We start from the raw sequence: 22,898 nt of genomic DNA, 5'->3' as shown, positions 1-22,898 counted from the left end.
GAGACGAGTACTTCCACGTGGTGAGTACTGTGTGAGTCTCAATCTGTGTATGAGACAAAGGATAAAGAGAAGTACTCGTCCATGGTATCAGTTGAGGACTCGCGTGTGTGATGAATATGTTCTTAATATTACTTTGCGTGATATGATTCCGTGTGACGCTAGATTCAAACTCTGAGAGAGAAGCAAGGTGAGTTGGCCATCTATCCAGCAACGCCACTTGGTTTGCATTGCACAGGAAGACGTGCAAATATCTCCAGAGTTCATAGTAGGAAAGTAGAATTACAAAGTGGGGCAGTGTCGTGTGAAACTGGGATAAATACTAATTGAAGTGGGAAAGCTGAAAGTGATAGTGTTGTGACTATTTAGTGTTTTGTATTCCATGTCGTAGTGTGGTGTATGTCATGTAATTTGGGTATGTGTGGTTTGCATGGGAGAGTAGCGAGGTAGTTTCAATAGATTAGTGGGTTATGCGTGTTCCTTTTGTACTGCTCGGTCTGGAGGAAAGTTTCGTGATGATGATTGTGAGAGTCGAAGTGTGAGAAATAATAAAAGATCCACCATCCTATCCAGAAAGTGCACTGTAGCGTTAAATAATTACGAGACCATAATATAGAGATTCACCAATGTAAAGCCATGCCCACTGGGCGGAATTTCTCATGTGTTATTGTTGTAGGTTATAGAATTTGTGTGTTTAGGTTAGAGAATTTATCGGAATAAATAAGATAGTGAAAAGAAAAAGATTGGTGGACTTTTCCTTCGAACTGTATGTTGTCATGATGTCCCGAATTTATAATGTGTGCGCCACTCATATTCAGTGCGGTGGCCACGTGTTGATAAAAGCCGTTAAATAAAAGACAAAAAGAAAATGTGGTATTGCCAGTGCGTAGTGAACAGTCAGAGTTCTGTAAATCACTGATAGTCAGATGTGCGTTTCCGTTGCGTATTATTCCTACAGGAGGTTAATTTGTGACTTGATTGTGTGTACGAGAGTTCATGTTACTCGATAAATAAGAATGAACCCACTCGCTTGGCAGACCACTCATCTTGCAGGTCTGACTGCTTGATGCCATAGTATGAGCAAGGCATGTGGGTGCCTCTCATATTCACTAGGTATTTTACCGACCACTCCTATAATTTTGACACATTCATTATGTTAGTGAGGGATTCTGGATATCCTGAATGTTTCCAGTTTTTAACCTGTATGGCATCTGGTAGTTACCGACCGAAGTGGTGCAGAGATGAGCACGCTGGATTCGCATTTGGGAGGACGACTGTTCAAACCCGCGTCCGGCCATCCAGATTTAGTTTTTTCGTGATTTCCCTAAATCGCTCCAGGCAAACGTCGGGATGGTTCCTTTGAAATTGACGGCCGATTTCCTTCCCCTTCCGGGACATTAAACCCAATCTTTCATTCGATACGATACTTTCTGTCAAACTGGTTTTCTGGTGTTCTGACGTTGGGCCAACTGAAGTTTTCTTTTGAGTCGTGCAGACGAGTAACGGTGGAGCTGCACTACTCAGAAGACAGGATGGCTGGCCCCACACGCGGTTTCTGTCGTCATCGTAACGGATCAGTTTTTGGAGCGGCGCGATAAACCTGCTCTGCATTTTAGCCGCATGACGCTTGCTGTGGAATGCAAAGCTCCTCTGATTATAAGCGACAGACGAACGGGCCAAGCGAAGAAGGAAAAAAAAAAGCTCTCTTGACAGAGACAGACTATTTTGTTTCCCGCGTCATCGCTTCGTGCGAAGGGCGACGGCTCAGTCCGCACGTATCGCTTTACAGCTCTGTAAATACTGATTTATGATGTCAGCCGCTTCTCTGCTCCGACGCTGGATGCTTTAAACCTCCCATTCTCGTGTTCTCGAGGAGTAAAGGAAGATGTATTGAGAGAGAAGCTGGTGCCACACTCCTAACATTATTGTATTTATGCTGCTGGCGACCTCGCTGCCGGCACGTTCGCTACGGGGGCGTTGACGTATTTACACGTCGAGCGCACAAACTAACGAAATCGTCATGTAGCACGGAATTCTAGATGCGTGACAGCTGTACGGTGCTATCGACAGAATCATGCAGCTGTTTTTAGTTGGTAGTGCGTACTTCGTACTAGTTTTCAGAGAAAACGTTGAAAGTTACGCTCACAGAATGAAACTTTTGACTAAGACACCGCTTATCTGCAGGAGCCGTTGAAAGGAGTGTTTGCTACAGGCAGGACAGAAGCCGTAGCAAGCGGAAGGAATTACACAATGATCCATGTAACTCCATGCTAAATTATGAAAATTTGGCAAACATTTTTAGCACTCCTTTATGCAGTAGAAGTGACGCCTTCGTCTGTAGTTGAAGGTTTTATTTTGTTGGAAACAGATTTAGGTGTTACATTACACCATCTTCAGGCCCGCCTAAGGTAGCAGCTGATCACGTGGATACCCGGTAACCATTATTATACATTTCATACAGACTACGAAAAACTTGTATCAATTGTGCTGAACCTTCTTTCCTGCTTACGTTATAGTAGCTTACGGAACCCTGAAATCGACTGAAAATAATAATAATAATAATAATAATAATAATAATACAGATTAAGGCGTCATCCCTACCACATAAACATATAGTGACTGCCGTTCCACGATGTATCTGAAGATGGATGAACGGTAATTTATAACATGGTCGATATCGGTACATAAGCTCTAGAGCGCCACATTAGCTCTAGAGCAATGCGGAAATATACATGGCATCAGAGTGTCGCAGAGGAGATAAGACTTCTTACGTAGTTGCAGTTTTAACATGAATTTTCATATTGTATTACAGCTCTATTCACTTAGCTTTGATTTATGCTTAATACCCGATCAGTCACATGTTTTCATCCGTCACACAGTATCGAGCAAAAAACACTGTAGTTTTCTTCTGAGTGTTGACTACAGACTCGATTAAAGAACATTTCCACCAAACTGCTGGTTTACACGAGTCCTTTACGAGTAGCTTCTAGTAAGTATGATTCCATGATCGCCCACGTATGTTAATCCTGTTCGTGATAATGGCCTCAGCCAGTATCCGGTTGTAGGTGAAGAGGGTTTTGTTTCGGCCTGAAAAAGATGTGCTTAACATTTCATAATCCTCCTAAATGGGTGTCTGTGGAGCTGCGTAGGCTGTTCTTTAGGGCAAGTAATTTTCCCATGACGGCCGGTGTTTTCAGACATCCACTGCAGAAAAAGATCACGCAGGATGCAATACCTTACGGAAGTGCTATTAGCGCAAACGGGAAATGACCAATGTAACAGCTTGGCGCGGTACAGCATCTCGTCTTCATTGCTCATACTGAACATTCTGTGTAAGCCGCAGTTAAAAATATATGCCTTTCTCACTTGTTAGACTTTTCTAACCTAGTCGCATTCCTAATCCATTACATGTGGAAACATTTCTATACAAGGAGGAATCCAAAATTTTCGGGACTGGTGCTGCCACCAGGAAAGTAGGAGTAGCACACCGCTAGGTGGCAGGAGCTGCTGCATATCTGATGAGTCAGTGTGCGGAGCGGCATTCAGCTGGGAGGACGTGTTGCTTGTCCACAGCGATTTCCGTAATACTCTGTGTTTGGTGAGTGGCGATTTTACGATGGATCCGCGAACAGAACAGCGCGTGTGTATCAAATTCTGTGCGAATCTTGGGAAAAGTGCTACTGGGACCCTCGCAATGATTCAACACGTGTTTGGGGGACAGATCATGAGCCGTAAGCGTGTGTTTGAGTGGCATGATCGGTTCAGGGTCGGCCGTACAGACGTCGAAGATGGCCCGTTAGCCGCACAACGCCAGACATTGTTACCAAAATTCAACAACTGGTTCGTGCGGATCGACGTCGAACCATTCAAGACCTTCCGGATGAAGTGGGTATTGGTTATGGGACATGTCAACGAATGATGAATTGGGCATGCATCGTGTCGCCGCAAAATTTGTGTCAAGGATCTTGACTGCCGATCAGAAGGCACAGCGTGTTCAAGTGTGTACGGACTTTCGTCAGACCACATCTGATGATCCAGCCTTCTTGTCACGGGTTGTCACTGGCGACGAGAGCTGGATTTACGGTTATGACCCAGAGACAAAGAAACAATCGTTCCAGTGGAAGAGCCCAGGCTCTCCAAGACCCAAAAAGGCGAGACAAGTGAAGAGCAAAGTGAAGAGCTTGATCATCGTTTTCTTTGATACCAAGGGAATTGTGCACAAAAAATTCGTCCCACCCAACCAAACAGTGAATTCCGTGTAGTATTGTGACGTTTTGCGACCGCTCCGTGAAAACTTGCGGCGACGACGGCCCGAACTTTGGCGTCAAGGGAACCGGCTGCTGCATCACGACAACGCGCCCTGTCACACGTCCTTGCTCACCAGGCTTTTTGGCAAAAACAAAATGGCGGTTGTACCCCATCCACCGTACTCGCCAGATTTGGCACCTTGCGACTTCGCGCTATTCCCAAAACTGAAACTCAAGTTGAAAGGCCGTCGGTTCGACACTCTAGATAGGATTGGAGAAGCATCGCTGCCGGTGATAAACACCCTCAAAGAACAGGACTTCGAGAAAACGTTTGAACAGTGGCAGAAGCGCCGGGACCGGTGTGTACGTGCAGATGGGAACTACCTCGAGGCTGAAAGTGACCATTAGTCCAAAGGTAAGGTTTTCAACCGATGGATAGCACCTCGTAAGTCTTTCTTGCAGCCGGCCGCTGGTGGCCGAGCGGTTCTGGCGCTACAGTCTGGAACCGCGCGACCGCTAAGGTCGCAGGTTCGAATCCTGCCTCGGGCATGGATGTGTGTGTTGTCCTTAGGTTAGTTAGGTTTAAGTAGTTCTAAGTTCTAGGGGACTTATGACCTCAGCAGTTGAGTCCCATAGTGCTCAGAGCCATCTTTCTTGCATTCACAGCGCCAGATCTGCTTGTGGTGGCCGAAATTGGAATTACTTTTTTCCAGTGTAAATCGGTTTTGCGTTAAAGCATTAGAATATCTACCAAGTTTCGCTGCCATACCATAATTACAGCCCACAATGGACCAATGTCAGTAGCTGCACTTTAATTACAACCACCCAGTACAAATCATTCGACAGTGTGTTCCAGTGTGAGGGCGTCCAGTTCTGCATAAGCATATTCCTGTTTTTCTCGAAGAGTAGTCAGAGTTCGTGAATGTGGCCTCATTCGGTCAACTGAGGTAACAGAGCAGAGCGAGCACTTGACTTGGATTAGATGATACGACTAAATGTCACTTCTTTGCGAATTTCAGTGTTTTGTTTCTGTGTGACTGTTTCCTTATTAACTTGGAACGCTGTTCTTATTTTGTTGTTGAGATGATTAGTTCCTATTTTGTTGTTGAGATGATTACCGGCTAGTGAACAACAGGGGGCGCCGAAATGAACAGTTAGAGGTGAACATGATCCAGTCGAGTGGTGGTACATCGAGACCTTTCTGAACGCGATTAGTTTGCTACAGGACTTTTACCTGATGACTTTGAAACTGTCCCTGTCTCGCGTGTCAGAGCAACGATGGTGACCCGTATTTAGACATTCAATTACGTAGCAGAGCAGAGGCTTAATCTGACTCCGCCAACAAACGTTTCCACTTAAATCCGCGGAGCAATACATCGTCTAATTTGTGTCGCGTGCCACACGTAGCAAGAAGTGCGTGGGCAGTGGCCGTAGCCGCGAATGTGGCTTCGCGAGGCGCCACACAAGCTTCAGTTGTGCTTGAGAACTTTCCTATACAACCTAACTGCATGGTGGAAGCGATGTCTCTGTTTGAAAAAAGCATTCCATTAAGATCAGTCTGGGACTAAATGCACAGTACCTCTCGTTATGTTGCCGCCGTTACTACGATGGTCTTCTCATCTTACATGCACTGAAATGGAACGTGTTTCACCATGAAACACTAGTCCAATATTTACCAAACTACGTGAAAGTATTCATCACATAACGGGTATTAAATTATTGAACTGTTATTCCATTCGGATAATACCCATCATCAACATCATTATGAAGTGTGACTGCTACGGTCAAGAATACGCTCTTGTGTTCTTTGTGGCGTGGAAGCAAACAGCCTCAGATCGTCATACTGGGGAACATCTTGCGATGCCTGCAACACAAACTGTGTCAGTTCATGAAGATTGCTTGGTGAAGGCTGGTATGTGCTGAACTCACCAATTACTGTTGGCGTCACACATAAATGTGGCAGGAAGAGAACCGCCCATCAGCGAAAGTACTGGGTGGTTATAATTAAAGTGCAGCTACTCGCAGATTCCCACTGTGGGTTGTATTTATCGCATGACAGCGAAACTTGTCAATATTCTAATGCGTTAATACGGTACCGATTTATGCTGGAAAAATATTAGTTCCAGTTTTGGCCATCAAGTTAAAACCTGGCACTGTCAATGAAAAAAAGACGTATAGGAATGTTTCTATATGTAATGGGTAGCAACGGGACGTGAGCAGAAGTGGTCAGACAAGTGGGAAAGGCACAGTGTTGATAATATTAACTGCCGCTTACACAGTTCGTTCAATATGAACACCGGGGACTTCCACGACATGATGTCCAGCGCCAGATTTACTCCTGACGGCCGAAATTGGAACTATTTTTTTCCAGCTTAAGTCGTTTCTGCATTAACGCATTAGAATATTCAGCAAGTTCGGCTGCCATGCTATAATTATAGCTCACACTGGACCTCTGTGAGTGGCTGCACTTTAGTTATAACCAACCAGTAGTTGCTGCTGTTGAGGTGGCTTGCTTGCACCCAGCAGCTATACAGCTTCGTCAAAGGGCCAAATAGGTTTAGGCAAGCTACGGCACAACTGAGGGTGTGTTGCCCTAAATATTGCTATAGTTTGCCTGAATGATATATTAATATAAATTACACATTACGTAATGCGAGTGTGATAAAGGTGGGTGGAAATGTTGTTCAAAGTTCACTTGCACTGATCTATCTCTCAACCCTGATCTAGCGTTGGATCCAGTGACCGATATCACTGAACCAGTAGAATAACCAGTTGGACTCTTCTCTGCGACGATTGTAGGTAAGTCCTAACATTGTATTGAGGCACAGCACTTGTACTGTCCAAGTAACTATTGTTACATTCTCTGAATGGAGACATGCTCCACTTAGCGGATGGATGTTGACTCGGGAACTATTTGCGTGATTGGAAATGAACACACCTCATACGCCGCGATAGCAGTGTAGGAACTTGTTGTTCCACGATGACCAGTTTCAACAGTCTTAATCTGTCGTCATATGATCTTAGAGAATGTGTTATAAAACTGCTATGTTACATTATATGAAATCAAACAAAAAAGGCACTCCCCGCTTACACAAGCCTTGATAAAAACCCAGTTGATAAAAAGTGTGTGTGTGTGTGTGTGTGTGCGCGCGCGCGCGCTCGTGTGTGTGGAGTGCCTTTTATGTTTTAGTTTCATAGCGTACGGCTGTGTAGCGCGTCTTTGGCAGACACAGCAACCTGAAAGTATACCTCTTTCATATCATCCCAAACATGCTCTATGGGTGAGAGAATGGGATACTCGACATGCCTGTCAAGGGCCCATACATGCCTCAAGGCGTTTTTAGTGTGGACTGCGGTGCGGGATCACGTGTTATCCTGCTGGAATATGCCTGCATTATCTCGGATATGCCATTGCGTACCATGATTACGAAATGTATGGCAATAGCGTTTACCGCTCTGGTCAAATAGTGGCTAGCATTCAAGCAATGCCCTTTCAAGAATTACACATCAGCCCTTTCGTCATGTCCAATAGCTCCTCATACCATGACTCTAGAGCTGGATAGGTGTAGTCTTGAGAATCGCTGCTTCCTGTGACTCTTCACCAGCTCGTCTACGCGTTGCTGTCGATACGACCGCCACAAACCGACGCTTGACATCGCTGAACACCACAGATTGCCACTCAACGTTTCAGTTGGCTCTAGCTCTATGTCATGCGAGTCTGCGTTATAGCCGGCCGCGGTGGTCTCGCGGTTCTAGGCGCGCAGTCCGGAACCGCGCGACTGCTACGATCGCAGGTTCGAATCCTGCCTCGGGCATGGATGTGTGTGATGTCCTTAGGTTAGTTAGGTTTAACTAGTTCTAAGTTCTAGGGGACTGATGACCTAAGATGTTAAGTCCCATAGTGCTCAGAGCCATTTGAACCATCTGCGTTATAAAGTCAGCTGTAAACGACGCTCGGAAACTCTTCTTACGACACCGTTGTCCTGAGTGCCCCTCGGTACTTGTTCTGTAGCCGCTGCACTACAGCAAATCACCTGTGCAATCTGTTTGTACGGTACGCCCACGTCCAACATATCAATGATTCGCCCTTTTTCAAAGTGCCCGAAAGATGACAATGAACTGCATGTGCACGTCCTCCGAGCATTGTATTGTATTGTATGTTAACCGAGAACCTAGAAACGACCGAGAGGCTACGTCCCCGCCGCAGCCGCAGTGGTCGACAACCCCACGACGACTGCCGCTATCCACTTCACCCCCCCCCCCCCCCCCCACAACCGCCCCACAACGAACCCAGGGTGGTTGTGCGGTTCGGCCCCCGGTGGACCCCCCAGGGAACGTCTCACACCAGACGAGTGTAACCCCATTGTTTCCGTGGTAGAGTAATGGTGGTGTACGCGTACGTGGAGAACTTGTTTGTGCAGCAATCGCCGACATAGTGTAACTGAGGCGGAATAAGAGGAACCAGCCCGCATTCGCCGAGGCAGATGGAAAACCGCCGAAAACCATCCACAGACTGGCCGGTTCACCGGACCTCGACACAGATGCGCCGGGCGGTTTCGTGCCGGAGACCGGCGCTCCTTCCCGCCCGGAAAGCCGTGCGTTAGACAGCACGGCCAAACGGGCGGGCTCCCTCCGAGCATACTGTGTTGCGATCTACACCTGAAACTTTCCAGGAACTTCACACACACACACACACACACACACACACACACACAGGCACACGCACACACCAGTTATCACGTAGTCACGCAATAATTAATCTGTAGGAATGGCCTTTTTTCGTAGTGAAAAATAGCTCGCATATAGATGAAATATTTAGCAACATATTCCACGGACATGAAAGTACTGGAGTAGGTCGTTCGATAAACGTGTTCATGATTTAACATTTCCTACTCCTCAGTGTAATAATTCATTTTTACGCATCTATGCAATTGCTATGCATACCAGATTCCTTCTAATTGACGTTGTGGTGTTACCATGTCCATCAATTCACGTCGATGTTCTTAAGAAGACCTCAATCCTGTTCCATGTCCTTAGACTAGCGGAGCTTATTTGGGCTCGTATTTCAGTACCAGCCGCAGGTAAGATATAGGAAATAACTTGCTACATCTGTCAGTACACTCGTCATCTCGTCCAAAATTTGCAGCAGTATAAGAAGTGTGGGATGTGGTCGGAGCACTGGTAACGAAAGACAAATATCAGTGTTCGTGTCCTGAACCGGTACACACCAATACCAATCATCAGTATGGAAACAGGAGCAACTTTATTTTTGATCAAGTCAGCACCCTTTTACCAAGGTCTAAGGGTTTATCCAGCGGGTTACTTAATGGTCTATTATGACTGCCAGCAATATCATGCAAAGTTACGCTTGTTATACTTAGTGACAATGGATAAGAATTTCGTGAGAACAGAAAACCTTGTTTTCCAATGTCCTTTTGCGAGAGGTGCAAGGAGTTGGTTGTGTATCCTCCGTCGTTTGCATTCCAATTTTATCGAACATGATTCCAAGAAGTTTTGTGATGGTAACGTTTCCCATCATGAAATCCTTGAATAGAATGTTCTCTTCTTTTTTCGCGTCAGATTAAAAAATCGGGCTTTCGATGACTGCACCCATCGTCGTCAGCGGTAGGGGTGACTTGCTTCAGACGAAGATGGGCGCTGCCTTCGAAAGATCGAATTTTTACTTCCGTTTGATAAGGTCGAGAACATTGTTATACACGTTCAAGCTTTGAAATCTAGTATTTGACCTTCTGCTTAGATTCAGACAATGTTACGAAGATGGTATAAAGCTGTAATTTGCAAGAAGGGCGATTAAGAGGACTCATTCAATATTGAATTTTCTTGTACACAGTAAACAGTAAAAATAGTAACGTGATTCCAAAGCGCAAAATGATGTAGTTGTGAAATGACAAATAGAAGAGGTCATCTCACCTTTGGTGGCAGTTGGCGACGACTGGGGCAGACGGTTGTACTCGATGCGGAAGTTCTTGATCAAGTTGTGGCTGAACTTGGATCGGTCATTGTGAGCGCAGCCTGCAAAACAACATAATCCAATAGATTTGGACCTTGTAAACACTCGGGCGTGTCAGTCAAGTAACAATGCAGAGTATTTAGCAAAAAGAGCTGTTGAAATAGCTTTGTTGCAGTGAACTTAAACTTTGTGCCAATTTAACTCTAGTTGTCACTTGAATAACGATATAAATTTGTTAGCAATATCACCATCTTATGTGAAAAGTTCAAGACAACAAGACAACAAGACAAGTATAACAGTTAGAAACTGTGTGTAGATCTTGAAGCAGCGAGTTCACCGCGCGTAAACAACCAGACTACAGTCCGCCCCCAGTAGCTGAGTGGTCAGCGTGACAGAATGTCACTCCTAAGGGCCCGGGTTCGATTCCTGGTTGGGTCGGAGATTTTATCCGCTCAGGGGCTGGGTGTTGTGTTGTCCTAATCATCATCATTTCATCCCCATCGACGTGCAACTCGCCGAAGTGGCGTCAAATCGAAGGACTTGCACCCGGCGAAGGGTCTACACGACGGGAGGCCCTCCCTAGTCACACGACCAGACTGCAGTCAGCCAGCATTTGAGAACGAGAGAATTTAGTGACTTGCAACAAACTTTACTCGCAATTCCACACCTCTTCGAAACTTTCTGGCTGACACCCCCAGAAAATGACAAAAGGAAAAGAAGTTTTATCAATACACTTTAGCTTTTCAGGCAGTAAAACTGCTTCATCATGCATGACATTTTAATTCATTTATTCTTTGCTACTAACTGTATTCGCAATACTTTTTACAGGCGGTGTCCACGTAAAGCAATGAATGTTCCCACAAAGCTATATTATTCTACGACTCTTGCTTCTTGAAACATGACGTTATAAACACTAAGAATCATGAAACACTAGTTTTTGCTTAAAACGGAGCGCAAATTATTCAGATTTTTGATAATGAGAGCACTTAGCGACATCCAAGAAATTTTAAATACAATTTCAAACCTTTTATAAACCTTTTCTCTCTTATGCGCTTAACGCCAACATTAACTCATTTGTAAAGCAATCAGAAGTTTCCAGCTGTTTCGTACAGGGGAGCTCGATTCTTTAGAGAATCGGGGGTTTACTGGTTGTCTACAACGCACAAAATTGATGTTTTATTCCGTTGAAAAGTTTCAGGCAGTACATGCTGCCAGGAATATCATAGACTGGTGGCAGAAAATGTGAAGCGTACGACAGAGTGGCGTGGTTATCGGTTATGTTCAAAGCTGATGACTGGTTGTGCTATTTCGCTACAAAGATATGAACTTCCAAACTCAGTTCCGCGTGTTGTTGATATTGGTGACAATACTTCATAGATGACCGAGCTGCACGGTGCAGTGGTTGGAATACTGGCTTACTACACGGGGGTTAGCCATTCCTGTTTAGGTTTCTTGGGCCTCCGTAAATGAGTTAATGTGCGCGAAGAGAGGGTTTCTTTAACTACTCGGGATCACTACAAATGATTCCACCCCCTTTCGTCCTTCTATGTGATAATCCACCATCCGCAATGAATTATATGTCCGGCGGTACTTTAAGTCGGTAACCACTTTCTTTAGAGTTGTAATCAGATATGAGGAACAGTCAAATAAGAACCTAACGCCCGCCCAACGGGACCATGGAATGCTCCATTCAAAAATAATCACCACACATGTTAAGATATTTATCCAACTGGGAGACGAAACGACCAGTTCCTGTTTCGTTGAACGCGATCGGCCACTGGCGGATTCATAATCGCACTCATTCTTGCACTTCCTCGTCCGACTGCAACTGACATCCACGCCTGTCTTTCTTCAGGTCGTCAAAGCTGTGAAAATCACACGGTGAAAAATCCAGGCTGAACGGAGGATGTGGCAGTGTTTCCCAGCCTAATCGCTGAAGAGCAGCCTTCATCCGATTGGAAGTGCGGGGCCTGGCGTTATAGTGCAACACGGTGATTCCGTCCGGCAGTATTCCTTGGCGTTTGGACTTAATGGCACGTCGCAGTTTCTGCAAAGTGTCTTCATAGCGCTACGCAATGATTGCGGTTCCACGCTCGGGGAACTCGACGAAGAGCAGAATCATCCCGTAGCACGATAACGCCCGAAGCGGCACTGCCAATCGGACGTAGGCAAAGCATCAGTGATTTGGCTGGGAAACATTGCAACATCCTCCGTTCAGCCTGGATCTTTCACCGTGTGATCTTCACATCTTTGGCTACCTGCATGGACGTCGGTTCTAGTCGGACGAGGAATTGCAAGAGTGGGTGCGGTATTGGATCCGTCAGCCTCCGATTGTGTTCTACGAATCCAGTGGGGACAAATGTCTTAACGCTTGTGGTGATTACTTTTGAATGTAACCATTCGGTCCCATATTGGCAAGTGCTCTGTTTTCATTTTACTACCCCTCATCCATTCAACAGGCAGATTACTGGAAAATTTGAACAAATGAGAAAACTAACGACTGCAAAATAACAAGTGACCTAGAGCTGGCACAGAAAAAATAATGTAACAAGGAAGGCCTCACTCATAGACAGTTCTAAGGAGGAAACAGTTGAGTATCTCTCTGCAACTATTGTAAAGCATTTTCCATTAACTTTCTCGTTAAAATGTTGGAAGTACTGCAATACTCACTGACTACTGTTAAGCGTGCGACAAAGATGGTGCTCTATATGAACTCATGTTGCAAATAAAACGAAAGATCTGTTTTTATCTCTTTTATACAAAGCAATGATCATGGAATTGAAAAATAAATCTCTCTTCCCGTTGACTTCTTGGATGTAACATACGTTTTAATTCATGGTGCTTACAGGACAAAAGCATAATTTTGTGCTCAGATGTCCTCTGTGATTTGTGCACCTGTTTTCCTATATGTGGAAGACTACCTCTGCTAGTGACACAAACTATCCGCCATATGCGATCTTTTCCACCTTCGCAGTGTAGCCTCAGTTGACTTTCGCTACCACTCGAAAGAAACAAAACAAAAATGCATACGGAGATTTAAAAAAAAAATTAACAACTCCGCTGTTCGACCCATGTGTTTCGCAGAGTTGTCTACTGTAAGGCGCAGAAGACCTTTACAGACCGATATGCGGCCGCCGAAGGACTAGAAAACCGACAGATTGTTGTCCTCGGTTGTGGGTCAAGAACGTTTAATAGCGTGGTAATTAGCAAGTGAAACCAACAGACCCACTTCAGAGGTACACCGTAGAATCCGCAACCGGAAAGAGCAAAGCGAAACCTAACTCTAAAATCCGTATACTGTGTTTTCAGAAGCGTTTATACTTCGCCAATGTACATTTGGAAGTGCAGCTTCCCATCAGGGCTTCAGTTCTTATGTAAGAACCATCACCGCTATGTCAATGTACGATAACTCCTACACATACACAGCTCTGGCGTGTTGGCGTCGTAATTAAGATCCTTACATTACAACTCAAAATTTTATGATTAAGCTTCTAAATGCTATAAATTTATGCAACTGGGCATATTTCAAAAATTGACAATCTCAGTAGTCTAGCCTGCACTTTAAAAAAACTCATCTTGTAGAAATAGTAAACAGCCAATCTGTTACAAAATGTAAAGTTCATTAAAACCCCTGTATCATGATTTCAACGTTTATAAAAACGTCTTCTTCAGAAGGAAATATTGACAACTATTGTGGCAGACGTAAAATAAAACATAGTTGATAGGCGTCAATCAAATATAAAATTTCACCTCCATAATAATCGAAACATGCACAACACGTTTGCTGTCATTTGGTATTTCCTCACCAATATTCAGCTAGTCCACTAGCGTCACGTACGCAATGCTTGGGCTAAGGAAAGCTCCTCTGCATTGGCGAGGAAATACCAAATGACAACAACCATGTTGTGCATGTTTTAATTATTCTGAAGGTAAAATTTTATACTTGACTAACGCTTTTCGGCTATATTTTAACGTACTTCTGCCACAACATGCAATCCATTTGTCAATATTTCCTTCTAAAGACGACGTTTTTATAAACGTTGAAATCATGGTAAAGGAGGTTTTACCAAACCTTCCCTTTCGCAACTGATTGGCTATTTGTACAAGAAGATTTCATTTGTTGCTGCAGAAAGGAAGGAGGAATGGGATTTATCGACATAAAAAACCTACATTATGGGCAGGTAGACAATTTAAGAAAATTCTTTATAGAACGAGCAGAAACTAGCAAAATACACAAAGCAATCACTCATATAAATACATCTGCTACACCACTGCATTTTCATAACCACTTCTACAACCCTTTAGATCACATAACATCAACAGATACGAAGAAAGTAAATTGGAAAAAGAAATCACTACATGGCAAGCACCCGTATCATCTAACACAGCCACACATCGATCAAGACGCATCCATCACATGGCTAAGAAAAGGCAATATATACAGTGAGACGGAAGGATTCATGATTGCAGTACAGGATCAAACAATAAACACCAGATATTAGAGCAAGCATATTATTAAAGATCCCAATACCACAACAGATAAATGCAGACTTTGCAAACTACAAATAGAAACAGTAGATCACATCACAAACGGATGTACAATACTAGCAAATACAGAATACACCAGAAGACATGACAATGTAGAAAAAATAATACATCAACAACTTGCTATACAACATAAACTAATAAAACAACACGTTTCCACATACAAGTGTGAACCACAAAATGTACTGGAGAATGATGAATACAAATTATACTGGAACAGAACCATTATAACAGATTAAACAACACTACATAACAAACCTGACATCATACTCACCAACAAAAAGAAGAAATTAACACAACTCATCGAAATATCCATACCCAATACAACAAATATACAGAAGAAAACAGGAGAAAAAGTTGAAAAATACATCCAACTGGCTGAGGAAGTCAAGGACATGTAGCATCAGTATAAAGTTGACATTATACAAATTATACTATCAACGACAGGAGTCATACCACACAATATCCACCAGTACATCAACGCAATACAGCTACATCCAAACGTATATATACAACTACAGAAATCTGTAATTATTGATACGTGTTCTATTACCCGAAAGTTCCTAAATGCATTGTAACATATACCGTACAGTTAAAAGGAAGTCACGCTTGATCAAGGTCCGCGTCACTTTCCATTTTTAACCAGACATAACGTCTGAGAAAGGAAAGATAATAATTTTGAAATATGTATGAATTCCTAAGGAACCAAACTACTGAGGTCATCGGTCCCTAGATTTACAAACTACTTAAATTAACTTATGCTAAGAAGAATACACACACCCATGTCCGAGGGAGGACTCGAACCTCCGATGGCAGGCCGCGCAATTCGTGGCATGACGCCTCTAACCACCCGGCCAAACCGCGCGGCAGTAGTAGTAGTAATAAAGAGCCCGGAATGACTAATAACTGTAGAGGTATAAGCCTACTTAACTGTAAGAGCTTTCCGAAAGATTAAATATATTAACAGAAACTTTTCTGACAGGGGGTTTTTAGATCGAGAAGATTATGTATGGATTGTTTTTTCTCGATAAACCAGATAATAGATAAGCATAGACACTTCAATGTCTCAACGCATATAGCTTTTGTGGATTATGAAAAGAACTTCTACAGGATGGTAGGTCATGGGAAATTTCATGAAAGTATGACAGTCCTCAGCATTTAATAACATCCATCCAGAGTTTTGTGCTGATAACAGTATCAAGAAATGTGTCGACTCAGCTATTAGAACAGGAATGAGAAGACACAGAAGGAGTCAGACAAGGCTGTCTTATCGGCCAACTGAAAATAGAAGATCCTTACCCTCCGAGATGTGTCGTATTGAACTCACTCCTTTTTACAGATGACAGGTTATAGTAGCAGCTACGGAGACAACCTACAGCGAGCTTCATGGTCCTTACATATAATTTAACTACATCCACAAAGAAAACAGTTATGTCCTTTTATGAAAAAAGAACATTTTAGATCTAAAATCGTAATCGGTAATATGAGGACAAGTCCATATATTCAACTACCTGGGCGTATGTTAATGATTCGTAGGGCTTAACCACCTATGGCAAGCTAACATACACCAACAAGCGACAAACGACGGCAGGCCCCTGCATGTCAGCAACGTTGACTGGATATACCAGCTGCTATTAAAGCCAATCAACAGGCTGTAGCAGGGAAATCGACGAGCTCGCACACTGACGCACAAACAAATCGCCAACATTACCCTATACTGTGTATCTGATAAATGACCTGTCGGACACAAAACAATGATGAACCTTACTGTTACAGGTATGCTGACGCTGACCGAGAGACCAACACCGGCACCCAGCTGTAGCCGCCGAGTAACAGCACCGCACAACGTCTAAGGTATCGACCTTCATGATACCCACTACTAACAAAGCCTACCCTTGCATGAGTTGTCGCAGGCGGCAAGACATCCGCTACTGCTCTTACTACCCGACCTACTATCGCAGAGGTCTTTTCCCTTGGCTCTTTCCTTGGCATTTTTTCTCTCTGCCCATCAAACCGCTACCCTTCGCTTACATTCGACCCAATGTATCTCCAGATGAGTGCGTATTAATGGTTAATCTCAATCAGACGTACGCAAACATCGCTGTACCCACATCCTGCAACACCTCACTTTGGTGAAAACTAACCCTTATGCAGAGATGGCAACAGAGCTCTACAGCTGGCCATCATGCCGGTGTGGGCGTGGAGGGTCTCCACCTCCATTAAAAAAATTAATGATACTGATAAGAAATTAAAAATGTACTTACACGCTTCTTAGGACCGAAACCCTCAACTCACAAACGTTGCCACAGTAGACCCACAGCCATGGCACAGATATAGAGTCCCGAAATCTATAATATCTAGATAACACTACAAAATTCTACCGAAGAAGGCATTCCATTTCAGGATGATACCTACAAACCTGCATAAGAACTTCAAAAGAAAAACAAATAGACAAGATTTCAAGACGACAAATAGAATGCCGAAACACAAAAATCTAACAATAAAGAAGGACAAATAGGCATAAGAACGAAGGACACATAGGAGAGTCTTTCCTTCTCAACGTGCTAATAAAGATCGAGAAAAACCTACCCTTCCTCACAACATAAAAACAAGTAGAAACCAAAAGGCGGGTGCGCTTGGGCACAACACATGAAAAAAAAAAAAAAGAGAGAGAGAGAGAGAGAGAGAGAGAGAGAGAGAGAGAGAGCGCTGCTGGACAAAATAAGGAAAGAGAGAGTTCTTAAATTCTGTAATACTATGACTATGCTTTTACCGCCCAATGGATCCGAAGTACGCACTTTAAAGACAAAATAATTACAGAGATTTGAAGCGGCAGAAATGAGACTTCTAAGAACTTTATTAGGTTACAAATTGCAAGATTATAAGAGGAGCAGTGAAATAATGTCCTAGAAATAGCAGAAGAGATCCAGTAGTACAGAAAAGAACAGCATGACCATCTACTACGCATGGATCAAAGTCAGATACCTAGGAAAATCTATGACTGCAGGCATAGGACATTGAAGAGGATGATCGTGCGATAAGTTTTAAATATCTTATTTTAGGAACAGGTAAATATGCTTGATCCGAAAATGTACATGAAGTTGACATTACAACAGAAACCTTAATGACGAAGTTCTGTTTATTTCAGAGCAGAGGCCTTTATGCTTCCGTAATTAAGCTACTTTCCACGGGTGAAGGGGGATCAAAACAAAAAACAGGCCAATACCTAAATAAGGAAGCTTAAGCTCTATCTTTTTTTAGAACTATGTTGGGAACAAGGGTTTGTGCTATTAAAATCCACCTACGGGAGTGGTAGGGATAGTGCGAGCATAATTCCCAGGACATGGATAACGGCCATTTGAATCTGTGTGTCTGTACAGCGCTACAATCTTACAAGAACTGCATAAATGTGTTACTCGAAACCCCCTCAGTTACTCATTGCTATTTGAAGAAGCCAGAGTATCGCTTTGTCCCGTAGTCACAGTTTTGTTTTGAGACCCTCTGATCTAACGTAAGTTCTCACTTCATCTACATCGATCCTCTGCAAATTACATTTAAGTGCCTGGCAGAGGGCCCATCGAGTCGCCTTCACAATTCTCTATTGTTCCAATCTCGTATAGCGCGCGGAAATAACGAACACCTATATCATTCCGTACGAACTCTGATTGCCCTTATTTTATCATGGTGATCATTTCTCCCTAGGTCTGTATCGACAAAATATTTTCGCGTTGCGAGGAGAAAGCTGTTGACTGGAATTTCGTGAGAAGATTCCGCCGCAACGAAAAACACCTTTGCCCGCATCTCGTGGTCGTGCGGTAGCGTTCTCGCTTCCCACGCCCGGGTTCCCGGGTTCGATTCCCGGCGGAGTCAGGGATTTTCTCTGCCTCGTGATGGCTGGGTGTTGTGTGTGATGTCCTTAGGTTAGTTAGGTTTAAGTAATTCTAAGTTCTAGGGGACTGATGACCATAGATGTTAAGTCTCATAGTGCTCAGAGCCATTTGAACCATTTTTTTGAAAAACACCTTTGTTTTAATGATGTCCACCCCTTTTCTGAACATGCAACACCAGCGACCAACCCTTTGACGAGAAATGATCTCTTCACCACACACGTCTGTAGACGTTCATGTATGAAGAGCACGCTAGTCCCACGTGCCCATTCAAACCGAGTAACAGCACGTATTTCCATTGGCTATCAAACTGTCAGTACACTGCCATCGTGATTCCTACTCGAATAATCTCGGGCGCGTAGATTTTCTGCTACTACCTCCTCTTCGGCGCTCTGCGGATGTGTCGGATGTGCGCATGTGTCGTTCCTCCTTCACCGGACGCCTCGTTCGCAGTTTAACCAGCAACGCCTGTGGATTCATATGTCATTTGTTTGTGTTACCTCGTGTACCATCTTCCCTTTCAAAAACAATTATGAAACTTACTTTCGGAACGTCCCTCGTACTTAATGTCATTAAGTCATTCAACGATAACATATACATAGCCATTATCAACTACTATCTAAAAATTAAATGAGGACTTAAAACACAGATATGGATTCTACCCTGTACGTTAACATATACAAAATTCTGTAGGAATGAAAAGAGATCGACCGCAAATGTATAAATACATGTAACAATAAAACAATATTCAGTATCCTACGCTATGCAGAGAAAGCACTAATAACTGACCATCTCCAAAAAAGTAAAAGGTTAAATATGGCGTTAGCGAAGCTACAATATGAGAATTTTAGTAAATAAAAAGGAAGTCATAGTATTAATAAGGAAATATAATGAAAGAATGTACATGATAAACTAATAGAACAAGCTGGTTCATTCAAAGATCAATTTATTCGAGCAGCGCAGATTTAGAGAACACGCAAAAAATATAGCAAGATAAATGGATGCACTAAAATATATCTAAGGGGTGGAAAAGGGGAGAGCAATCACCAGAAAAGAGAAAAGCAGGTACAAAATTTAGTATCAAAGTCAGTAATACTATATGCAGGTCAACCATGGATTTTGAGAGTAAGAAATTGGAAAAGAAAGAAGCACTAGAAAATAGTTTTCTAATATATTTATGTTTGGCTTAAGCTGAAGGGAGAAATCAGATGTGCTGACTTACGGAATCATTTTGTTCACAATTGGCCTAGTGAAAGATGTGAAAGAGTACCAGAATGAATAGTTATAATGCTTATTGAGAATGTCCCCTGAGAGACTGCCACTGCAGGTATTCAGAGACTCATCAGCAGGAGGTCTGGATTTCCGAGTATAATTGTTTTCAAACAAACCATGTTCAGTATCTATTTTGATTCTGTGGAGTAATTTTTGGCTTACCTTTCTTCGGAGGTGGCGTTCTAGTTGCCCGTTTCCCTGTAAATAAAAATGCCGACATAAATAATTTGAAACATAAATGACACCTTTCTTAAATTCATATTTCTGTAAATGATATCGGCACAGAACAAACGTGACATGAGGCTAAAGCTATACTGGCATTCGGTTAAGGTTATTATCAGTGCCCTAGACAAGAATAGATACTTCTGCAAAAAAATATAGCATAAATAGGGGATAGTTCCTAAAGATGTTAAATACTTTTACGTCACTTACAGTATAGTTGCTTCTCTTTTCTAGATTTACATTTACCGGACAAATATGTTTCTTCTGCAAGAATTGCAACATTTCAATTGATGTCATGTGATATATCTATAAAAATGGCTTGAAAAAGTTTGTCTTTCACGGTAAGATAATTGTACATTCGTATTTTGCTTTACTCGTTAACTTGTGTAACATACTCGTCGCAAAATTAAGGGGACCGAAAGAAATTATGCGAAGATACACTTTTAATTCATTCTTATATCCTGTCATGCATGATGTACCTATGATACAGTAAATGATATTGATGTAGGTACTCCATAAATCTCGTCTATATTGCGCAAAACGATAGACACTTTTTTCTGACAATGATCAACACTAAATCGTACGTATGCGACATGCGGTCAACGAAATTACTCGAGAGCGGTAATTTACATCCTCTCAGTTCCACGAAATCTTAAGCAGCGTTCGTCAAAGCGATCACATATCTGGTACACTCAGTTTCGTGCACGTATAGTAAGTACCACTCCAGGCAGTTGTTCCAGTGAGCGCCATGTCTTTAAACATGTCGTTCCATTTACTGATCTGTAAAGATGTATGTGAACCTCTAATGAGCCAGATCATGGGACAATAAACATCCAACGGCTGTTTTACAATTTCTGCCCCCCCCCCCCCCCCCCCATGAGCCGATGCCAACGTCGTGCAGGAGTTCGTACATGCGTCAGTGCAGAGTCTCGCTCACACAATCTGTCCCCCACTATGATATGCAATTGCTCACCAGTATTACGGGACAGGGAATAACGCCCAGTGGTATTCAAGAGAGAAGAATTCAAATCACTGTGTGACCATCCACCTTTAAATTAGCTGCAGCTTCTTCCCATTTTTAGCGGGACTATGTTCAATCTAGATTGTGCGTAGAGACTGAACAGCCCATAGTTCAAAGTCTCTTCATTTTAAGGTGCTATAGTCCTCAAAATAACAAAACAATGAGGGATACTGTCTGTGTTTCGATACCTAGAGCACTTAAGAATGATCTATTAGGCCGAAACAGTTGAAATGTATACGAGGGTGGTTTGACAAGTCTGGTAAATTCCCATTAAAGAATGGAACATTTTTCTTGCGCCTTTATTGTTGTTAACCTTGATTATTCCAAGGATCGTGTACAGAATTTCATTAATGTACAGCATACAGTTCATTGCTGATAGCCGCCTGAATTGGTCTGTGTGCCAACTGCGACTGATAATGGAGAAAAAGTTTCGTAGTGTTAATAAACGTTTTCGTTTCAAGGGTTGGATTGCTGCACAAATCAAAACAGAATAGAATGAATTTCACGCGGACTCTGCACCGTCATTGAAGACCATTTACTTTCGGATGAATGAATTTAAACGTGGTCGACGAGCACCGAAGTCGAATCGTGGTACGGCTGTCGAATTAACGTCATCACAAAGGAAACCATTGACAAAATCCATAATATTGTAATGCAAGACCGTTGAATAAAACTTCGTGAGATTGCTGAGACTGTAGGCATCTTAACTGAATGAATGCATGATATCCTGCGCGGAAAATTGTCTATGAAGAAGCTGTGTGCGAGTTGGGTGCCGCGGTTGCTCATAGTCCACGCACCCGGCACATTTCAACAAAATGTCTGGTGATGTTTAACTGCAGCCTGCAAGAAGTTTTGTTCCGATTTGTTACTGCTGATGAAAAATGCATCCACCATTACACACCAGAGTCGAAATGGCAGTCAAAACAATGGACAAAAACTGATAAAATTTTACTGAGGAAGCCCGAGACCATTTTGTCAACTGGTATGGTGATGGCCACAGTTTTTTTTTTAAATTCTCCACGAATAAACTTCAGATTTCTTGAAAAAAGGTAGAATCATAAGTGGACTCGATTATGCTTCATTGTTGGAACTTTTGAAACCTGCATTGGCTGAAAAAATGGTGAAAGTTTGCACCTGGACAACTCATCAACTCACACATCGGCTATTAGAAAGGCGCAAGTACTCTGCTTGAGCTTTGAATTGATTCTTCATCTACCTGTTCCCCACATTTAATCCCAAGTGACTTCTTCCTGTTCCCTAACTCGAAGCTTTGGCTTGCTGGGAAGAAATTTTCATGAAATGAGGAAGTGATAGCTGCGGTCAACTGGTATTTTGCAAAGTTTCACAGGTTCTATTTTTCCGATGGGATGAAAAAGCTGGTGGTCCGCTGAACCAAGTTTGTATTCCTCAAAGCGGACTATGTCGAGAATTTAGGTGAGTTCTTTACGAAACAAACATTTCTTCTTGCTTTCTTGCCAGACTTATCAAACCACACGTATAAAATCTACAAAATAAAAATTACTTGAAAGTCAATTGCCAAGGTGGAACTATATATATATATATATATATATATATATATATATATATATATATATATAACGTTCGATAAATTTACGGCTGTGGTATTCTTTTACGAAGAAAACGAAATTTCGTTTGCTTATGTGAGCAGTATAGGAAGGAGAAGATATGATTAATTTTCAGGCGTCACAGGGTGGGAACTTTAATAGACGGGGCTG

At 42.8% G+C, this 22,898-nt stretch overlaps 1 protein-coding gene across 3 annotated transcripts in view; it reads right to left on the bottom strand.

The window, feature by feature from the left end:
* Positions 1-22,898, bottom strand: part of LOC126259995 (SPARC-related modular calcium-binding protein 2) — an 860,600-nt gene that overhangs the window by 200,579 nt on the left and 637,123 nt on the right. For all 3 annotated transcript variants that reach the window (XM_049957136.1, XM_049957139.1, XM_049957137.1), the window contains exons 4-5: positions 20,082-20,117; positions 10,176-10,277 (exon numbers count right to left, since the gene is read on the bottom strand). In XM_049957136.1, the coding sequence (XP_049813093.1) occupies positions 10,176-10,277; positions 20,082-20,117 (138 nt within the window). The remainder of the gene's footprint in view (positions 1-10,175; positions 10,278-20,081; positions 20,118-22,898) is intronic.

Source organism: Schistocerca nitens, chromosome 5, assembly GCF_023898315.1.
Source record: "Schistocerca nitens isolate TAMUIC-IGC-003100 chromosome 5, iqSchNite1.1, whole genome shotgun sequence".
In the NCBI taxonomy this organism is placed as follows: domain Eukaryota; kingdom Metazoa; phylum Arthropoda; class Insecta; order Orthoptera; family Acrididae; genus Schistocerca; species Schistocerca nitens.
Note: the sequence above shows the minus strand (reverse complement) of the source record. Positions and strands in the feature narration are given on the sequence as shown.